We start from the raw sequence: 13,826 nt of genomic DNA, 5'->3' as shown, positions 1-13,826 counted from the left end.
GTCTCAGAGCCTCCCTTCGTTTTCTGCTGCCTATAAGAATACATAGAAAACATTCAACACGAGTACCAAGCCATTACCAGGCATGTCTGTCTTTCTGTCTACTAATGTCTACTAATGGATGGTCATTAAATGCCTACGGATGTTTTCAACTCCTAAATGACTCACACAGGATACCAAAATGGTGTCACCATTGCGCTTTTGAAACTTCACTTCTGGCTGGATTTGCCCGAATGGACAGGGAAATAATTGTTGTCATTTTTGTTGTCGATTTTTTCATCTTTTGCTTTTGTGTCTGTAGTCGTATAACCTTCACTCGGGCATCAGTTAGAGAGCAGCATGATCGGATTTGAAGGCAGCCCACACTACAGTAGGCTGCTTGTCTGTTGTTACTTCTTGTCCATCTATTGTCTGCCTGTCTGTTTTCATGCCAAGGCTTCAGACAGATAAACATCTTTGTTATGATGTCGACTGACCCAGATGGTGAAATAATGAGATAATTGATGTCTGAACAGCACAGTCGGACACATAGTGGAAGTTCAGCTACTGTTGGGCTAACCTCATGACTTTAGTGGTGCGTGACTGAACAATTTGAAACCATGACCGCTAACTGAACCTTGTTTAGTAGTGAAACAGAGCCAAGAGGAGCAAAAATATGCATCCCGCGGAATATCCACACTTGGAGACCTCACTCTCCATCCCATGTGTTTCTGTATCATGTGAGGCAGTGAGAGCCATGGCCGTCACCCACTGCCTCCCAGCATGAGTGGAGTGACAGAGTTGTTTCACTTTCTGAATCACATTCCGTCCCCAGCCGAGAGCTAAAAGTACCGACAAAGAAAAACTCTTTCTCGAGTCTTTGGTCTCAAGGACATGCTCAACCACAAGAAGAGATGTGGAGAGTCTCGATGGTTCGAACGTGGAAAGAAAAAACCTTTTAGATGAATGAGAACTTCATCGGTACAGAAGATTAAGGATGAAGATTAAGGATGAGCGCAAACAGAGGCTGCCAAGATTAGGTCACAGACCATAATAGCCCGTGAGGTCTGTCACTGAACAAATGCATGCTGTATGCTGTGTGTTGAGATGGAAATGAATCTGGACGGCAGTCTTCCAGAGAATTTGACGCCACAGAGAAGACTGCAGGTTTAGACGTACATTTTCAGAGAAATCATCACCTGATTTTCTTACAGCTTTCATTCAAAAGGTGTGAAGCCTGAAAAGTTAAATTCATAAACCGAAGAGCCTCTCAATCCTGGCCGTCAACGTCACAGCCATGACACAAGTCACAAAGGGCTGCATGACTGTCTTTGTCCTTATAAAGACACTCATCAGTGCTTTTTTGTCACAATCAACACCGCGTAGTAAACACCATGCACAAACCTGACAAGAGGATGTTGAGTCCATGGTCGCACCCAGCAGTCAAAGCTGTAGTGACTGTTCAACGACACCTCTCTTCATCAGCATAACAAGGTCGTTGCACAAAAGAAGAATCCACTCGATACAGTGGGAGAGGTGCTCCAGAACACACAACAAAGGTAGAGAGGGAGGATAGTGTGGACTGTTCGAATACTGGACACAGGATGAGAGGGCGGATGTGGCATGGGTTTGAAAATTCTCGAAATTATACAGGAGCTCAGCAGAGGACATAAGAGGGTCATTCAAAGCAAAGGTATGACATGGTTCAACCAAACGTAGGCTTTTTCAATTGGCAAAATACGTTTATTTGAAGCATTCGACTGTTTTGCCGTTGACTGCAATGATATGTTCAACACAAGCGCACAGAGTTTATGAATGCATGTGTTAAGAATAAATTACCAAACGGCAAACCTATAGCAACTTGTTTTCACACATAGGGTATTATCTTAACGATGTAGGAAAAGCTGCTTTGAACAACAATGAAAAGCTTGTTTCCATTCCAACATTTATGTGTCACTAATGTTCCTATCTCAATGCCTTTACTGCATTTGAATATCGGCTGTGCTGTGTTGCTCCTCAAACAGTGTGGATCTCTCTCTTTTCCCGCGTTTGCCTTGGATGCAGTTCTCTGTGTGGCAGCAATGTGTTTTGCGTGATAAGGTCTCCACACACATTGTAATGTCTCGATTACCAGTTCAAAACCGAGGATGTCATGAAGACGAACCACTATGAAGCCAAGTAAACTGTAAAACAATCACACCGGGAGTTATCAGAGCAATGCAAACCAGCGTATTTGATTCATTAAGGTTAGATATAAAACCATAGCCACAGAGAAAGCCATGTTTGGCTCAGTCTGTCATTCTCTAGTCCAGCCTGAGGTGCAGTCCTGTGGTTGTGTCCAAAGCATCGTCCCTAACTCCCCTGATGAAGAAACCACACACCACATGCTCCCTGATAAGGTTTCATCATCAGTATTTTGCATTAGCCACTTCCCTAATGGATGTTGGCTTACTCTGTGGCCTCTGTGGTTGGTACACAGTCTGTGATCGCATCCCTGATAAACCACTGAGCACAAGAAGAAACCTGCGTCAGTGGCCAACCGAGGTGAGGCCAGGGTATGAGAGAGAGAGAGAGAGAGAGAGAGAGAGAGAGAGAGAGAGAGAGAGAGAGAGAGAGAGAGAGAGAGAGAGAGAGAGAGAGAGAGAGAGAGAGAGAGAGAGAATGACGGGGGGGGGGTCCTAGTCGTGAGACTGTAAAAGCCTGAGATGTGCGGTTTTTATATGATGCATTCATTAATCGTCATTAAAAAGTCTGTCACCCATCTGCCAACTCCAACTCCATCCAGGACTCTAGAGTAAGTAATGCATACAGTAGACGTACCTCAAACTATCATTGATCTCATATCCACACAATACTGTGTCCCACAACAAAACTGTAAAATAAATCTGACAGGTTGTAAATCAGTTGTTGTATGACAGATAAACCTTTCCAAGTCAACCTTCCAGCTTGGCAGGTGGAACAGCACTGGGGTCTCTCTGCATGTTCTGCAACCTTCGCTTAACCTCTCATGAGCTTCCAGTGCAAGACTGACATGGAATTTGCCCTGGAGTGTCATGCCTAGCGCTAAGCCATGGAGACAGGATCCGGGCAGCAGGTTAACTATGTAGCAACACAGCTTATCGGGACTCTCTGAGAGTTGAGCATGATGGATTGTGCCTCATGCCAGATAGTGCACAGACAAGCAAAACTGCACATCCACCCACCCACACGTGTACAAGCCCCCACGTGAATCTCCACTGAGACACACACAGGACTGGGAGGAGAAATGTACTCCTGTGAGTGTCAAGAGGTAACTCTGCCTATGGTCTCATCAGTTTGTAACGCTTGACGATCACGTTTGCAGTTTGTCTTGTTGAATGTCTACCGGACACAATGAGCAGCCTGGGCTGAGTGCTCCTAATTCAGGGCCGCAAGTCCCTCTAAGTGTGGATCCTGTCCAGACATTCCTATTTCAATGAGTTGGAGCAGGAAGAGAGGCTGGCAGAGCTGCTCGCTGAAACATAACTCATGTATTGTCACACAGTAGAGCCCAACTCACAGCTTGCCAAATTTAGCATGACAATGAGAAAGTTAGCGTGACAGAATGCACAATTAGAGTCATTTTTTTATTCAGTACTCATTTATCAAATAAACAGGATTGATATGGAGATTTGATACGTCTATAGAAGAGTCATTGTTTTAATATTTCAGGTGAATCAATCCGTTTGGATGAATTCTACGGTACAAAATACAAAATACTGTTATTTAAGAATGGCCTTTGTTAACTATCAACTAATTCCTTAAAAAAACATCCATCCTCTGTCACACATCCGCACTAGAGACTTGTAGAGTCTACCTGTGACCCACCAATTGGAATCTCACAGTGTAACACTGCCCTCTGCAGGGCATAAACAACAGGCAGCAAGTGTAGGATGGGTGAATGTGGAGTTGGCTATTTAGCTCCAATACAATTTCCATTGAGGGACATGTCTATATCTGTTCACAATTCAGTCACAAGCACTCCTTAGCATCCATTCATTCCGTCACCAATCAAAGTATGGTCTTATGTGTCTTCTTCCAGTCACTGTGCAGCCTCCCAGAGTTGAAGGGTGCGTTTCTTGCAAATGGTACATGTGACAAAGGAACGAGGAGTCATGCAGCCATGGCCTGGTCCTGGTCTCTGTGCAGTCATTTGGGTCCAGGCCCGGCTGGGTGTATTATGTAGATGGGGTCCGCTGAACCAGTCTGCCGACCATGGTGGAAGGGCCGGGAGTGGCTCTGGCACTGGGGCTGACACAGGTCAGAGGTCAAAGGTCATGGCCTCTGCTCAGCTGGTGACCACAATGCCAAAGTGCTTCCTCAGCTGCTCCAGGAAGATGAAGGTTAAGACGGTGTGAGGAATGAGCCGGATGCCAGCAGGAACAAGGCCCTGGAAGCACAGCAGTGACACGCACAGATAAGTCTGTCTGTCCCAAAGTGTTCTCTGTAAATTCAAAAGCACAAAACTTGAACTTGGCAACAAACATCTACATTTCCCAGTAACAGAAGATGACCTTGTAGAAAGCTTTAGGTCCCAGCTTAGCCGTTTCTGTCAGACAGTGGAACACCCCCTGAAACACAGAGTCACTTGTCATTCAAGCCGTGCTATCGTCTCCCTAGCTAAACAACACATGCAGACAGATGAAACACCTCAGGATTACTAGGATTGCTAGTTTCCTCAAGGATCACAATGACTCTTGCTTAGAGACTGTTGATCTTGTTGGTTAGTGGTAGCTGATTTTAACTGTTGTATTCTATTTTAGTTAATCTTATTTTTATCTTACTGTTGCTTGCACTTAGAGATTCATGTCGTTTAATTGTAACTTGCTTAACTACATGCTCTTCTGGTTTTTCCCTTTGGCACTTTTTGGTTGTTCACAATGTGTGCTTCTTGTTTTGGCTACCCGCAATGCTTTGGGGCTATCTTGTTGTTATTATCAGTGACCTATGCACTTTGTAATGCTCTCTCTTGGAAGTCGCTTTGGATAAAAGCATCTGCTAAATGAATACATGTAAATGTACTAGTAACAACAGCAGGAGCATTCCTTGATGAGTTATTGCTCCCACATAAACCCATGCTCACCCCATATTCTCCCTTGGAGTTCATCAACCTGGTTTTCATGACATCCAGGGGTTGGCACAGGACAGTTGCACAGCCGCCCTGTGGAGAGGACGGCGTATTAACACATGATGATCGAGAATCTGCTTATCTGGAGCAGTCAAAATCATGCAGATGACACAAAAGTATGACATCTAAAAATTCACCCGTAATCTAAATGGCCAAGTCCAATAACTCATAGTGACTCGAAATGAAAACTCAGTGAGGCCTACATATCTTTAAATTGATTGTCTACAATCCTACCTTTCCACATTGAGACGTAAACTCACAGCGAGGTGACTGAGAGCGGTTGGAACACTTACTGCAAAGAGGCTGGCCACAAAGTGGGTGAGAATGTTGTCAGTCATGGCCCCGGTTGCCAACACTAGCTGCTTGGACTGGTCATAACAGGCCAGCTGAAGAAGAAAAGGATAAGATCATTTTTCAAAATACATTGAATTGAACACGCCCACTCCTACCCTGTTTTGTACCTGTCCAACGGTTACCAGTGCCCCTCTGGTTGATGCCATGGTGGCTCCAGAGAACAGCTTTCTCATTCCCTCTAAAGGAAAACAGTGTCAGAGGATGTCATGTGACGTACAGTGAATAACGTCAGGCCAATTCATCTTACCCTCTTTCCAAACCCGGAACAGTCCGTCAAGTGCATGGGCATAGCTGGTCGAGAAAGAGACAATACTAATGAAACCACAAACATATAGTCCACAGTAGACATAACCCCAAAATATGAAAACACTCATTATTTGTTACTCATACATACTTACTTTCTTCTGAGTTCTTTGGGCAACTTGACATCATTCTGCATTCTGGATGGATAAAACAACATGCATGTTTGATGTCAAATCACAAATCAGCATCATGATAAAACAGAAAAATAAATACATTTCCAACAAAGGGATGTGTGGAAATTGTGAGCATTACAACATAGACATCTAGTGGCAAACCCAGAATGGCATGTGTATTGATATATAGTAATCCATGAGCTCTTCTAAACAATAAAATGAAAAAAAAACTATTATTTCAATAATAGTGGATTCTTATAAACAGATATGGTCATAGGACCTTGCCAATGCAGAAATCTCACCTGACATTAACCATGTCCGCAGGTGTCCCAATAAAACCACCTGTGAACCCTAAACAGGAACAAAGAAAGGGTAGGTCACTTCAAAATATCCCAGACCGACCATCTGTTCTCCAGCAGAGACAGTTGGGCAATGCCTACCTCCAAAGGCACCCAGTAGAACCTTCTGGTAGAAAGGCATGGGTCCTTTGTTCCGAGTGCCCATCATGTCCCTCACTGTCTCATAGATTGCGAAGCGGGAGAGCGAGTATGTCATCTGGGAAAATGATAACGGGTGATATCATTTTGCACTATTTATGTTACTTTGGATGAAGGCACATCGAAAATGAATGCATGTGAATGTATGGATTTGATCGTGTCAAATAGTACGGATTTGGGTCTCTGTGCATGTGCGTACCCACCTGTCTGCAGAGGGAGGCACTGAGACCACTGTAAAGTGCCAACAGCCCCTCTCGTCTCACCACACTGATAGCCATGCCCATCATCTTCATCCGTACTTCCTGTTGGGTCTGTAAGTGCACCTGTGGAGGTCCACACCAAAACACTCCAGTGTTTACCAACAGTACTGCAAACACGTGAGCTGAGAATTAAACCTACTCACTATTAGACCTTATGCCTTATAACTTATCCAAACAAATCGAATACACTTTCTCCAAAAACATGGTTGAACCCCGTTTTGTGATATTATGAAAAGTTTCACGTCTATATGTACACGTACAACACATTAAGTTCTTCCATTCCACTACCATTCACTGAAACTAAATATATGGCTGACAGCTGGTTGTGGTGATGTCATGTGGCCAGTCCACCCTACCATCACAGACAAAACCCATAACCAGGCCATGAGGCATGTTTCACTGATGTCTTGAGTCTATCCACTGGTTTGCAATTTGCATTTGATAAGTATTTCTGCAGATTTTCCTAATTCGACCCTATACAAAGAGTTTTGCAATACACATTTAGATTGTTGTCAGTGGAGAGTCTGAAATGTCCGAATGAATGAAATTCTATCAAGTTCATTGAAGTGCAAACTCATGGCAGGCTAAGTCTTTCTGAACATGATAAGGCAAAAAGAGCAGGCCTAACTGCCAGGGTGTCTGTGGCTTTCTCTTTGGTTCTGACAGCAGATATTTACGCACCATGGATATACCAGCGGCCCTGTTAATTGTGCACACATGGCCGAGAAAGTCAGGAGAATTGTTACCAGGATAGATTAGGATCTTAACTCTTACCTTGATCAGATCTAAGGGGTGAGTTATGCAGGCAGCAGCGCTGGAGGAAATTCCACCAAAGTACCAACGTGAAATGTGCTTCTCCGTCATTTTGGTGGAAAAAATCTTCCCGGTGTATGTCGAGCGCAGGAATTACGCACTGGCCTCGCTCGCTCTCTTCAACTCCCTTTAATTAGCCTAATCTTAAACGGCGGAGGTGATTGGAGGGAAATGTCGCCCGGTTCGTCTTGCACACTCCTCTCATAGGCATTTCATACGCTACATCTGCAGACAAATGATTATCAAAATATTAGAAGTCAAGCGGCGGTTTATTTGAAGCAAGTGGTCGATTTGCACCAAGAGGAAACCGCGATCAATACACTTTAACTGTAGTGTAGCTGTGTAGTTAACCATTTCCACCTATATGGTCCACTCCAACTGCCTTGCCAAAAGCTTCGCTATAATTGATCAATGTTAAAGTGTAAAGTAAAGTTAACTTTGAGAGAAAAAACGCCGACAAGCATGCAATATGCTTCCTCCACCGTCCCGTGCCAAGAAAGGGCGCAGCATATTTCTTAGTGAAGTGTACGTGACCGATGTAAAAATAGTGTCAGCTTGTTCAGCCCTGCTGTTATGGAACTTAGGCCTATAGGATCAGGATCACGTATGGACTAAGACACCGACTACAATATATTCTACTTCTAATAACAATATTTGGCGCATGAAGACACAAATATGGGGTTAATATGGGGAAATATGTAGTTTTTTCTACAGGTACACGCTTGCACTCTTGTGGGGAGTTTCATGTTGTTCAATTGTAACTTGTTTAACTGCCTGCTGGTTCTTCCCTTTGGCACTTATTTGGTTTACCACAATGTATGCTTCATGTTTTGGCTGCTTCATGTTTTGGCTGCTTGCAATGTTTGGGGCTATCTCGTTGTTATGATCAGTGACCTTTGCTCTTTTGTAAAGCTCTCTCTTGGAAGTCGCTTTGGATAAAAGTGTCTGCTAAATGCATAAATGTAATGTAAATGTTAATAACATTCAGCAAAAATAGACCCTTCAGTAACAAATGGGCGTGAGACTATTAGGTTCACAAACAAAAACACTACTTCATTTCATTAATAACTGCTTGTTAAACATTGTAATCCACACTTCGTAGCCCATGTGTGGAAAGGGGTTGAGACATGACAAATCATGTGTTCATTGTGAACACTTGGTATTTCTGAGCAGGACAGTAGAATGAATGGGGGGCGTGGCCAGTTAGGGCAGTGCTGTGCCTGAGAGGGCAGGAGGGGGTACATCTGGGGAGACAGTAACCGGACACCCACTGGTTGAATAATGAAGCATGACATGAGCTACACCAATCCCTTTCTCCCTGAGTGTGGGCTGGCACCATGGGATTGGACTAACACATACTGTAGCGACCCATTAAAGAATGGGAATACAACACAGGCACAGCACTTGCTGTTTGATTTAGACAAATTCTGTGATCCATGGCTCAGTAAAACTGGATCAAAGATTTTAAGCCCCACAGCTAATTCTGTAAGAGCTGTAATAAGCATTCTTAGAATGTGACATTGATTATTTAACACAGTTGCTATGTTAAAATACTGAGGTAGTAGGTCCTCTAGTGGTTCATAAGGATACTAGCATTTGACCCAAGTTCAAATGTCCTTCCATTAACATCTGTTCAAACACATACAAAACTGTTCACAAAACATAACAGAGCATGATGAATACTTCCTTGGCACTACTATGCACCCCGATTACATCCATTGTAGAAGTATATTGAATGAAGAACAGAAATGGAAACCAATTTAGTTTTAACTTTAATCACATAATTGATCCTATGCACCTTTAGGACACAGCCCACTCATTTCCTGTTCTAGATAATACGTTCATTTTCACCACAGGCAATGGGAGCTGTGTCGCTATATCCAGGATATACCCCCAGTTCCCAGCCAGGCTGGAACACAGACAGAATGACTGACTGACAGGCCCACAGTCAGTATGTCTGTAAACCTGTGCCTACAAGCATCAGACAGATAAACAGATAAAAGGACAAATGGGCAAGCGGCCAGGCAGGCGGTCAGCGTTTTCAGGCTTGTTTTCCCGAAGAGTTCAGTCCGTGAGTTCTACCATCCTCCCTGGCAACCGTGCGGATTGTGGCGATGTCAAAAAGGCATTTTTCTTTACATCTTTTTTTTGTTGTTTTCTTCACCCCTCCCCCCCCCCCCCCCCAGTTTCCTTTCTTCTTTGTTGTATAAAAAAAAAGGGGAGACAGATAGAGGGAACACGCTGACAGGACGGCAGAGAGAGAGGACCGGGCGTGCGGCTCTACTCCAGCACCACAGTGCCCCCTGCCGCCTCCAGGGCTGCTTTCAGCTTCTCGGCCTCCTCTTTGGACACGTTGACCCGAATCTCCTGGGGAAGCGACTCCACCAGCTTCTTCGCCTGGACAGGAACAGCAGTGAGATTCAATGACCCACAGACCCGGTAATACAGTCACCAATCCTTGTCAAAATCCTACATGAGACAACTCCCTTTCAACTACATCTTTGGGCAGCCAACAATTACATGTGTCTTGTATAAAGTCAAAGTATCAGAAAATCGTACTGGCAGATACTTGTGAATGGGACAAACCTTCCATAGAACTGCACATGCATAGCGATACGACAAAAACACTGTATACACAAAGACATACCTGCACCAGGTTCAAGCCTTGCATGCTGTTCTTCACTTCTTTTATAAGTTTGACCTTCTCAGCTGCTTTCAATTCTGTCAGTTTGACTGTAAAATGAGTCTTCTCCTTCTTGATTGGCGCTGCCTCCTCCTCCACTGCCTGTGACCCATACAGGATTATATCCAACATATTGTATGAAAAGTTATAGTTCTGAAGCATTCAGTGGATGCTGGTTTAGGTCAAAGTAGCATGTGACTACGATTTTAGGCTAAAAGACAAACCACACCAAATTCCAACTGTACTGATGGGAGGTTTTAGTTGTAAATGGCATACCTGAGTTATGGGTGCCGCTCCTGCCATTGCAGCCATAGGCATCATTCCAACATCCTGGATATTTAATGTTTTCTGTGACCAAGACAAACATTATCAACACATGATACCAACAATTAAATCTACCTTAAATGCCAACCATTACAGTAGGTATCGTTATATACCTTTAGTAGTTCATTGAGGTCTGACACCTCTAACAAGGTAAGGCTGGCAATGTCGTTGACCAGCTGATGGATTTTTGGGGAGTACTGTTTGGGGGCTCCATCGAGAGAGGGAGAGGCGATGACATCAGAGCGGTTGGCTGTACTGGTCTTGAGGGTTCTTGGTGCACATACTGCTGGTATCTGGAGCTCCTGCCTGTGTTACAAGAACATAACCACCATCCTTATCATCGATTTGCAAACGCCATCTAATTCAACGGGCCCCTGTATTAATTAAGCTGGCTATGTTTGCTTGCTATCTCCTTCTTAGCTCATACATACTCGTGAGTCTAGCTGTGGTCCATTTCGTAAGCTAGCTGGTTTAGCAAAGGCAATCCAATATGCATGCATTAGAAAGCCTTATGGAGCTATATTCTTGAAATGAATTGCGGTTAGTTCATGCAGGAGGAAAGCTCTGACTTTTTGAGCTGACAATTATTTCACCAAGACACAAAATCACATGCCATAAAACCCAGCTATGACCTTGGCACTGCGACCAGAACACAGAGGCAATATGGTGAGCGTTACATACTCCCGCGATTATCAGACATAATGCATCAAAAGCAGTTGATAGCAGGCAAAACCAAACTATGAATGTACCTAAAGCTAAAGATAAGAACAGGTGAATTGGCTATCATTGAGCTCCATCACTGACGTAACCTAGGCTGTTGGCATCAAGTTAGCAAATAGCTAGCCAAGTATGTGTCCATGATCACATAATGCAAGTGGCTACTGTATCGCTGAACATAGCTGCAGATAAACTCAATACAACTGTAGGCAAGGATGAATCATTCATGTCAATTTTTCTTTCAATTAATTGTCCTTGAAGATTCCAAGGCACAGTCCATAAAATTACGGTAGTTAGCTAGCTCTGTTAGCTGTAGGCTACTGTTTCACAACTGTTCTCCCGTAGCTTCAGTCATGTTCCGGTTGGGTTCATGCTTACCGGTGCGTCTTCACCGCGATTCGCAGTGCTGTCCGAATGCAATGTCTGGTGCAATACATTGTATTTGTACAACAAGTAACCCGTCTGTAGTCCGTCCAGATCTCCTTCTGCTGCCTTGAAATCACAACCACTGGGAGTCAGTGTGGCAGTCTGTCAGATCCTCTCTCTCAAAAGCACATGGCGTCCTCCACTCTATTTTCCTGACCTACCCACAATGCATTGTACATCAGTCTAGAACGAACGCATGCAACTTTATTAACAAGGCATTCAAATAACAATAGTGAATCACTTGCACACCTTCCAAATAAATTATTGATGTCTTCCCATTTGTCAATTCAGTTAATGGACTAGTGTATTTTGCCTTTAATAAAAATACGTATGTGTGTGTGTGTGTGTGTGTGTGTGTGTGTGTGTGTGTGTGTGTGTGTGTGTGTGTGTGTGTGTGTGTGTGGGGGGGGGGGGTATGAAGCATAGGTGGAGCACAGAATTTGGGGTGGAGCACAGAATCCTCTTAACAAGGTAATCTGCAGACCCATCTGCTCTGCTCATCCACCACATCCAGCCTCCACCAACATGTTATTTTCATTAACTCTCAGCTCAAGAAAACGTATAAGACCACCTTAGGTTGTTTATAATGTCACTCCTAGTGGGTTAGCTGAAAAAAAAACCCATTTAAAATAGCTTGGGTGGTACTCCACTCATCAGTGTCTATAACAGCTTCTCTCCCACAGTAGACCATGCTGCTGTCACCGCTAGCAGGCAGGACCCAGGACTGCCTGTTGTCAGTGGTGTGGGACGTGCTGGAGGAGCAGTCCCACAGAGACCTGTTTGCCTTAGAGCTGGGCTCTGGCACTGGGCTCTGGCACTGGTCAGCATGTGGTACACTTTGCCATGGAGATGCCCTTCGTCAACTGGCAACCGTCAGACATCAAAGAAGAGTCCCTGGAAAGGTGGGTCCCATGTCAAATGCTTACTTCCCCTGTGGTCTCTGTAGAAATTGCTCTCACATACACAGTACGCATACACTACAACACATGCATCCTAAATGTGATTTGATGTTGTCATGTGATATACAATCAGTGCTGACTGTCCTTTAATCATTATCATAGTGTAATGTGACGTGAAGTTGTGTGCATAGAGTATACAATGATTCAATGTTTTAGTATCAGAGGTTATATTGTAGCATCAAAGGTTAAGACTGTCCTGCAGCCTGTGCACCTGGATGCTCGCGAGCCCTGGGAGAAATGGGCGGGCCTTCCACAAAAATCCTGTGATGTCACAGTTGCCATAAAAAACTGCAATATAGCCCGCTCAAAACTGCAGAGATACATATCCTTCATTATGAACATGAATCAATATATGACAAATAATGTGTGATGTGCAGTGAGCATTTACTTAAAAGGTGGGTCCAGACGTCCACCCTCCCCCGAAGGTGATCTCCTACAGAGCGGTCAGGACTTTAGGTCACCAGACATTTCTCTCCAGCCTGCTGCTAACTCTGTACAACCTAATTTAAAACCCATCACTTTGGCACACATCCTGAAATCTCATTACATGTTCTCAATTTCCGTTTCTTTTCAAGTTGTGTTTCCAGGGTGTATTCGAAGGAGCAGGACTCGGACAGAACGGTTTCCTCATCATGTATGGGGATACTCATGTTATACTGTGTTCAAATATGAATTAAGTGTAAAATATTTATTCAAATTTAAAACATCCTTCCTATGCTTATGCAATCAATTGCATCATCACACCCAGCTGTAACGAGAACTTGCACCAAGAACTAAAAAAAATAAAAAATAAAAGTTTTCGACATGCGAAGGCAAATTCATTCCCGTGTGTAACGTCAGAAGATTCCTCCGCACACCTCTCCCCCTCAATCCTGTTGTGTCCTGCATGTCACCTCAAACCTCAAGTGTTACCAGTAAAGTGGTCATAGGCCCATTTGGCATTCAAAGAAATGTATAAAACATTCCATGTTTCCTGTAACATACAGTATGTAATACCTCACACTGAAGATGTAACTGTCTTTTATGTTTTAGGTTGTGTATTTTTGTCGCTACATTACATTGACTTTTAGTCATTTAGCAGACGCTCTTATCCATAGCAACTTACAGTAAGTACAGGGACATTCCCCCGAGGCAAGTAGGGTGAAGTGCCTTGTTACATACCCGTTACAGTAAATAAAGATAATTCCCAAGTCAATTCAGCTCAAATGTTTTCGTTCATAATTCACGACGGCTGACAAACACATGATTCAAAGTG

General features: G+C 43.8%; 3 protein-coding genes across 3 annotated transcripts; 1 reads left to right on the top strand and 2 right to left on the bottom strand.

Moving 5' to 3' along the window:
• Positions 1-3,579: 3,579 nt before the first annotated feature.
• Positions 3,580-7,969, bottom strand: slc25a10a (solute carrier family 25 member 10a). Its single transcript, XM_084678011.1, has 11 exons — positions 7,424-7,969; positions 6,593-6,712; positions 6,333-6,447; positions 6,195-6,243; positions 5,875-5,916; positions 5,724-5,767; positions 5,584-5,654; positions 5,416-5,508; positions 5,078-5,155; positions 4,509-4,565; positions 3,580-4,384 (listed from the first exon to the last, which is right to left on the bottom strand). The coding sequence occupies exons 1-11, from the start codon at positions 7,511-7,513 to the stop codon at positions 4,283-4,285; spliced, it is 861 nt and encodes a 286-aa protein (XP_084534137.1). The 5' UTR covers positions 7,514-7,969; the 3' UTR covers positions 3,580-4,282.
• A 1,252-nt stretch (positions 7,970-9,221) lies between these two features.
• mrpl12 (mitochondrial ribosomal protein L12) lies at positions 9,222-11,788 on the bottom strand. Its single transcript, XM_084677633.1, has 5 exons — positions 11,565-11,788; positions 10,583-10,775; positions 10,422-10,493; positions 10,110-10,247; positions 9,222-9,859 (listed from the first exon to the last, which is right to left on the bottom strand). The coding sequence occupies exons 1-5, from the start codon at positions 11,621-11,623 to the stop codon at positions 9,743-9,745; spliced, it is 579 nt and encodes a 192-aa protein (XP_084533759.1). The 5' UTR covers positions 11,624-11,788; the 3' UTR covers positions 9,222-9,742.
• LOC146253296 (methyltransferase-like 26 B) lies at positions 9,668-13,758 on the top strand. The gene is given in 8 exon segments (XM_084677634.1): positions 9,668-9,901; positions 12,034-12,083; positions 12,296-12,415; positions 12,417-12,514; positions 12,728-12,855; positions 12,858-12,887; positions 13,157-13,211; positions 13,287-13,758. Coding segments are annotated over 6 exon segments (639 nt in total). The 5' UTR covers positions 9,668-9,901; positions 12,034-12,083; positions 12,296-12,301; the 3' UTR covers positions 13,501-13,758.
• Positions 13,759-13,826: the final 68 nt, after the last annotated feature.

This window comes from Hypomesus nipponensis, chromosome 17, assembly GCF_054491055.1.
Source record: "Hypomesus nipponensis isolate SF chromosome 17, ASM5449105v1, whole genome shotgun sequence".
Taxonomy (NCBI): domain Eukaryota; kingdom Metazoa; phylum Chordata; class Actinopteri; order Osmeriformes; family Osmeridae; genus Hypomesus; species Hypomesus nipponensis.
The sequence above is the reverse complement of the archived record's forward strand: the minus strand, read 5'-3'. Positions and strand labels throughout refer to the sequence as shown.

Excerpts from the sequence above, each read along its gene's own strand:
- slc25a10a (XM_084678011.1), bottom strand. The coding sequence starts at position 7,513 with ATGACGGAGAAGCACATTTCACGTTGGTACTTTGGTGGAATTTCCTCC. Across the intron at positions 5,156-5,415 it reads TTGTGGCCAGCCTCTTTGCA|GGCGGCTGTGCAACTGTCCT; the intron begins GTAAGTGTTCCA and ends TCCTCTCCACAG. Across the intron at positions 4,385-4,508 it reads GACCTAAAGCTTTCTACAAG|GGCCTTGTTCCTGCTGGCAT; the intron begins GTCATCTTCTGT and ends CTGTGCTTCCAG.
- mrpl12 (XM_084677633.1), bottom strand. The coding sequence starts at position 11,623 with ATGTATTGCACCAGACATTGCATTCGGACAGCACTGCGAATCGCGGTG. Across the intron at positions 10,494-10,582 it reads ACCTCAATGAACTACTAAAG|AAAACATTAAATATCCAGGA; the intron begins GTATATAACGAT and ends TCTTGGTCACAG. Across the intron at positions 9,860-10,109 it reads AAGGCTTGAACCTGGTGCAG|GCGAAGAAGCTGGTGGAGTC; the intron begins GTATGTCTTTGT and ends GTTCCTGTCCAG.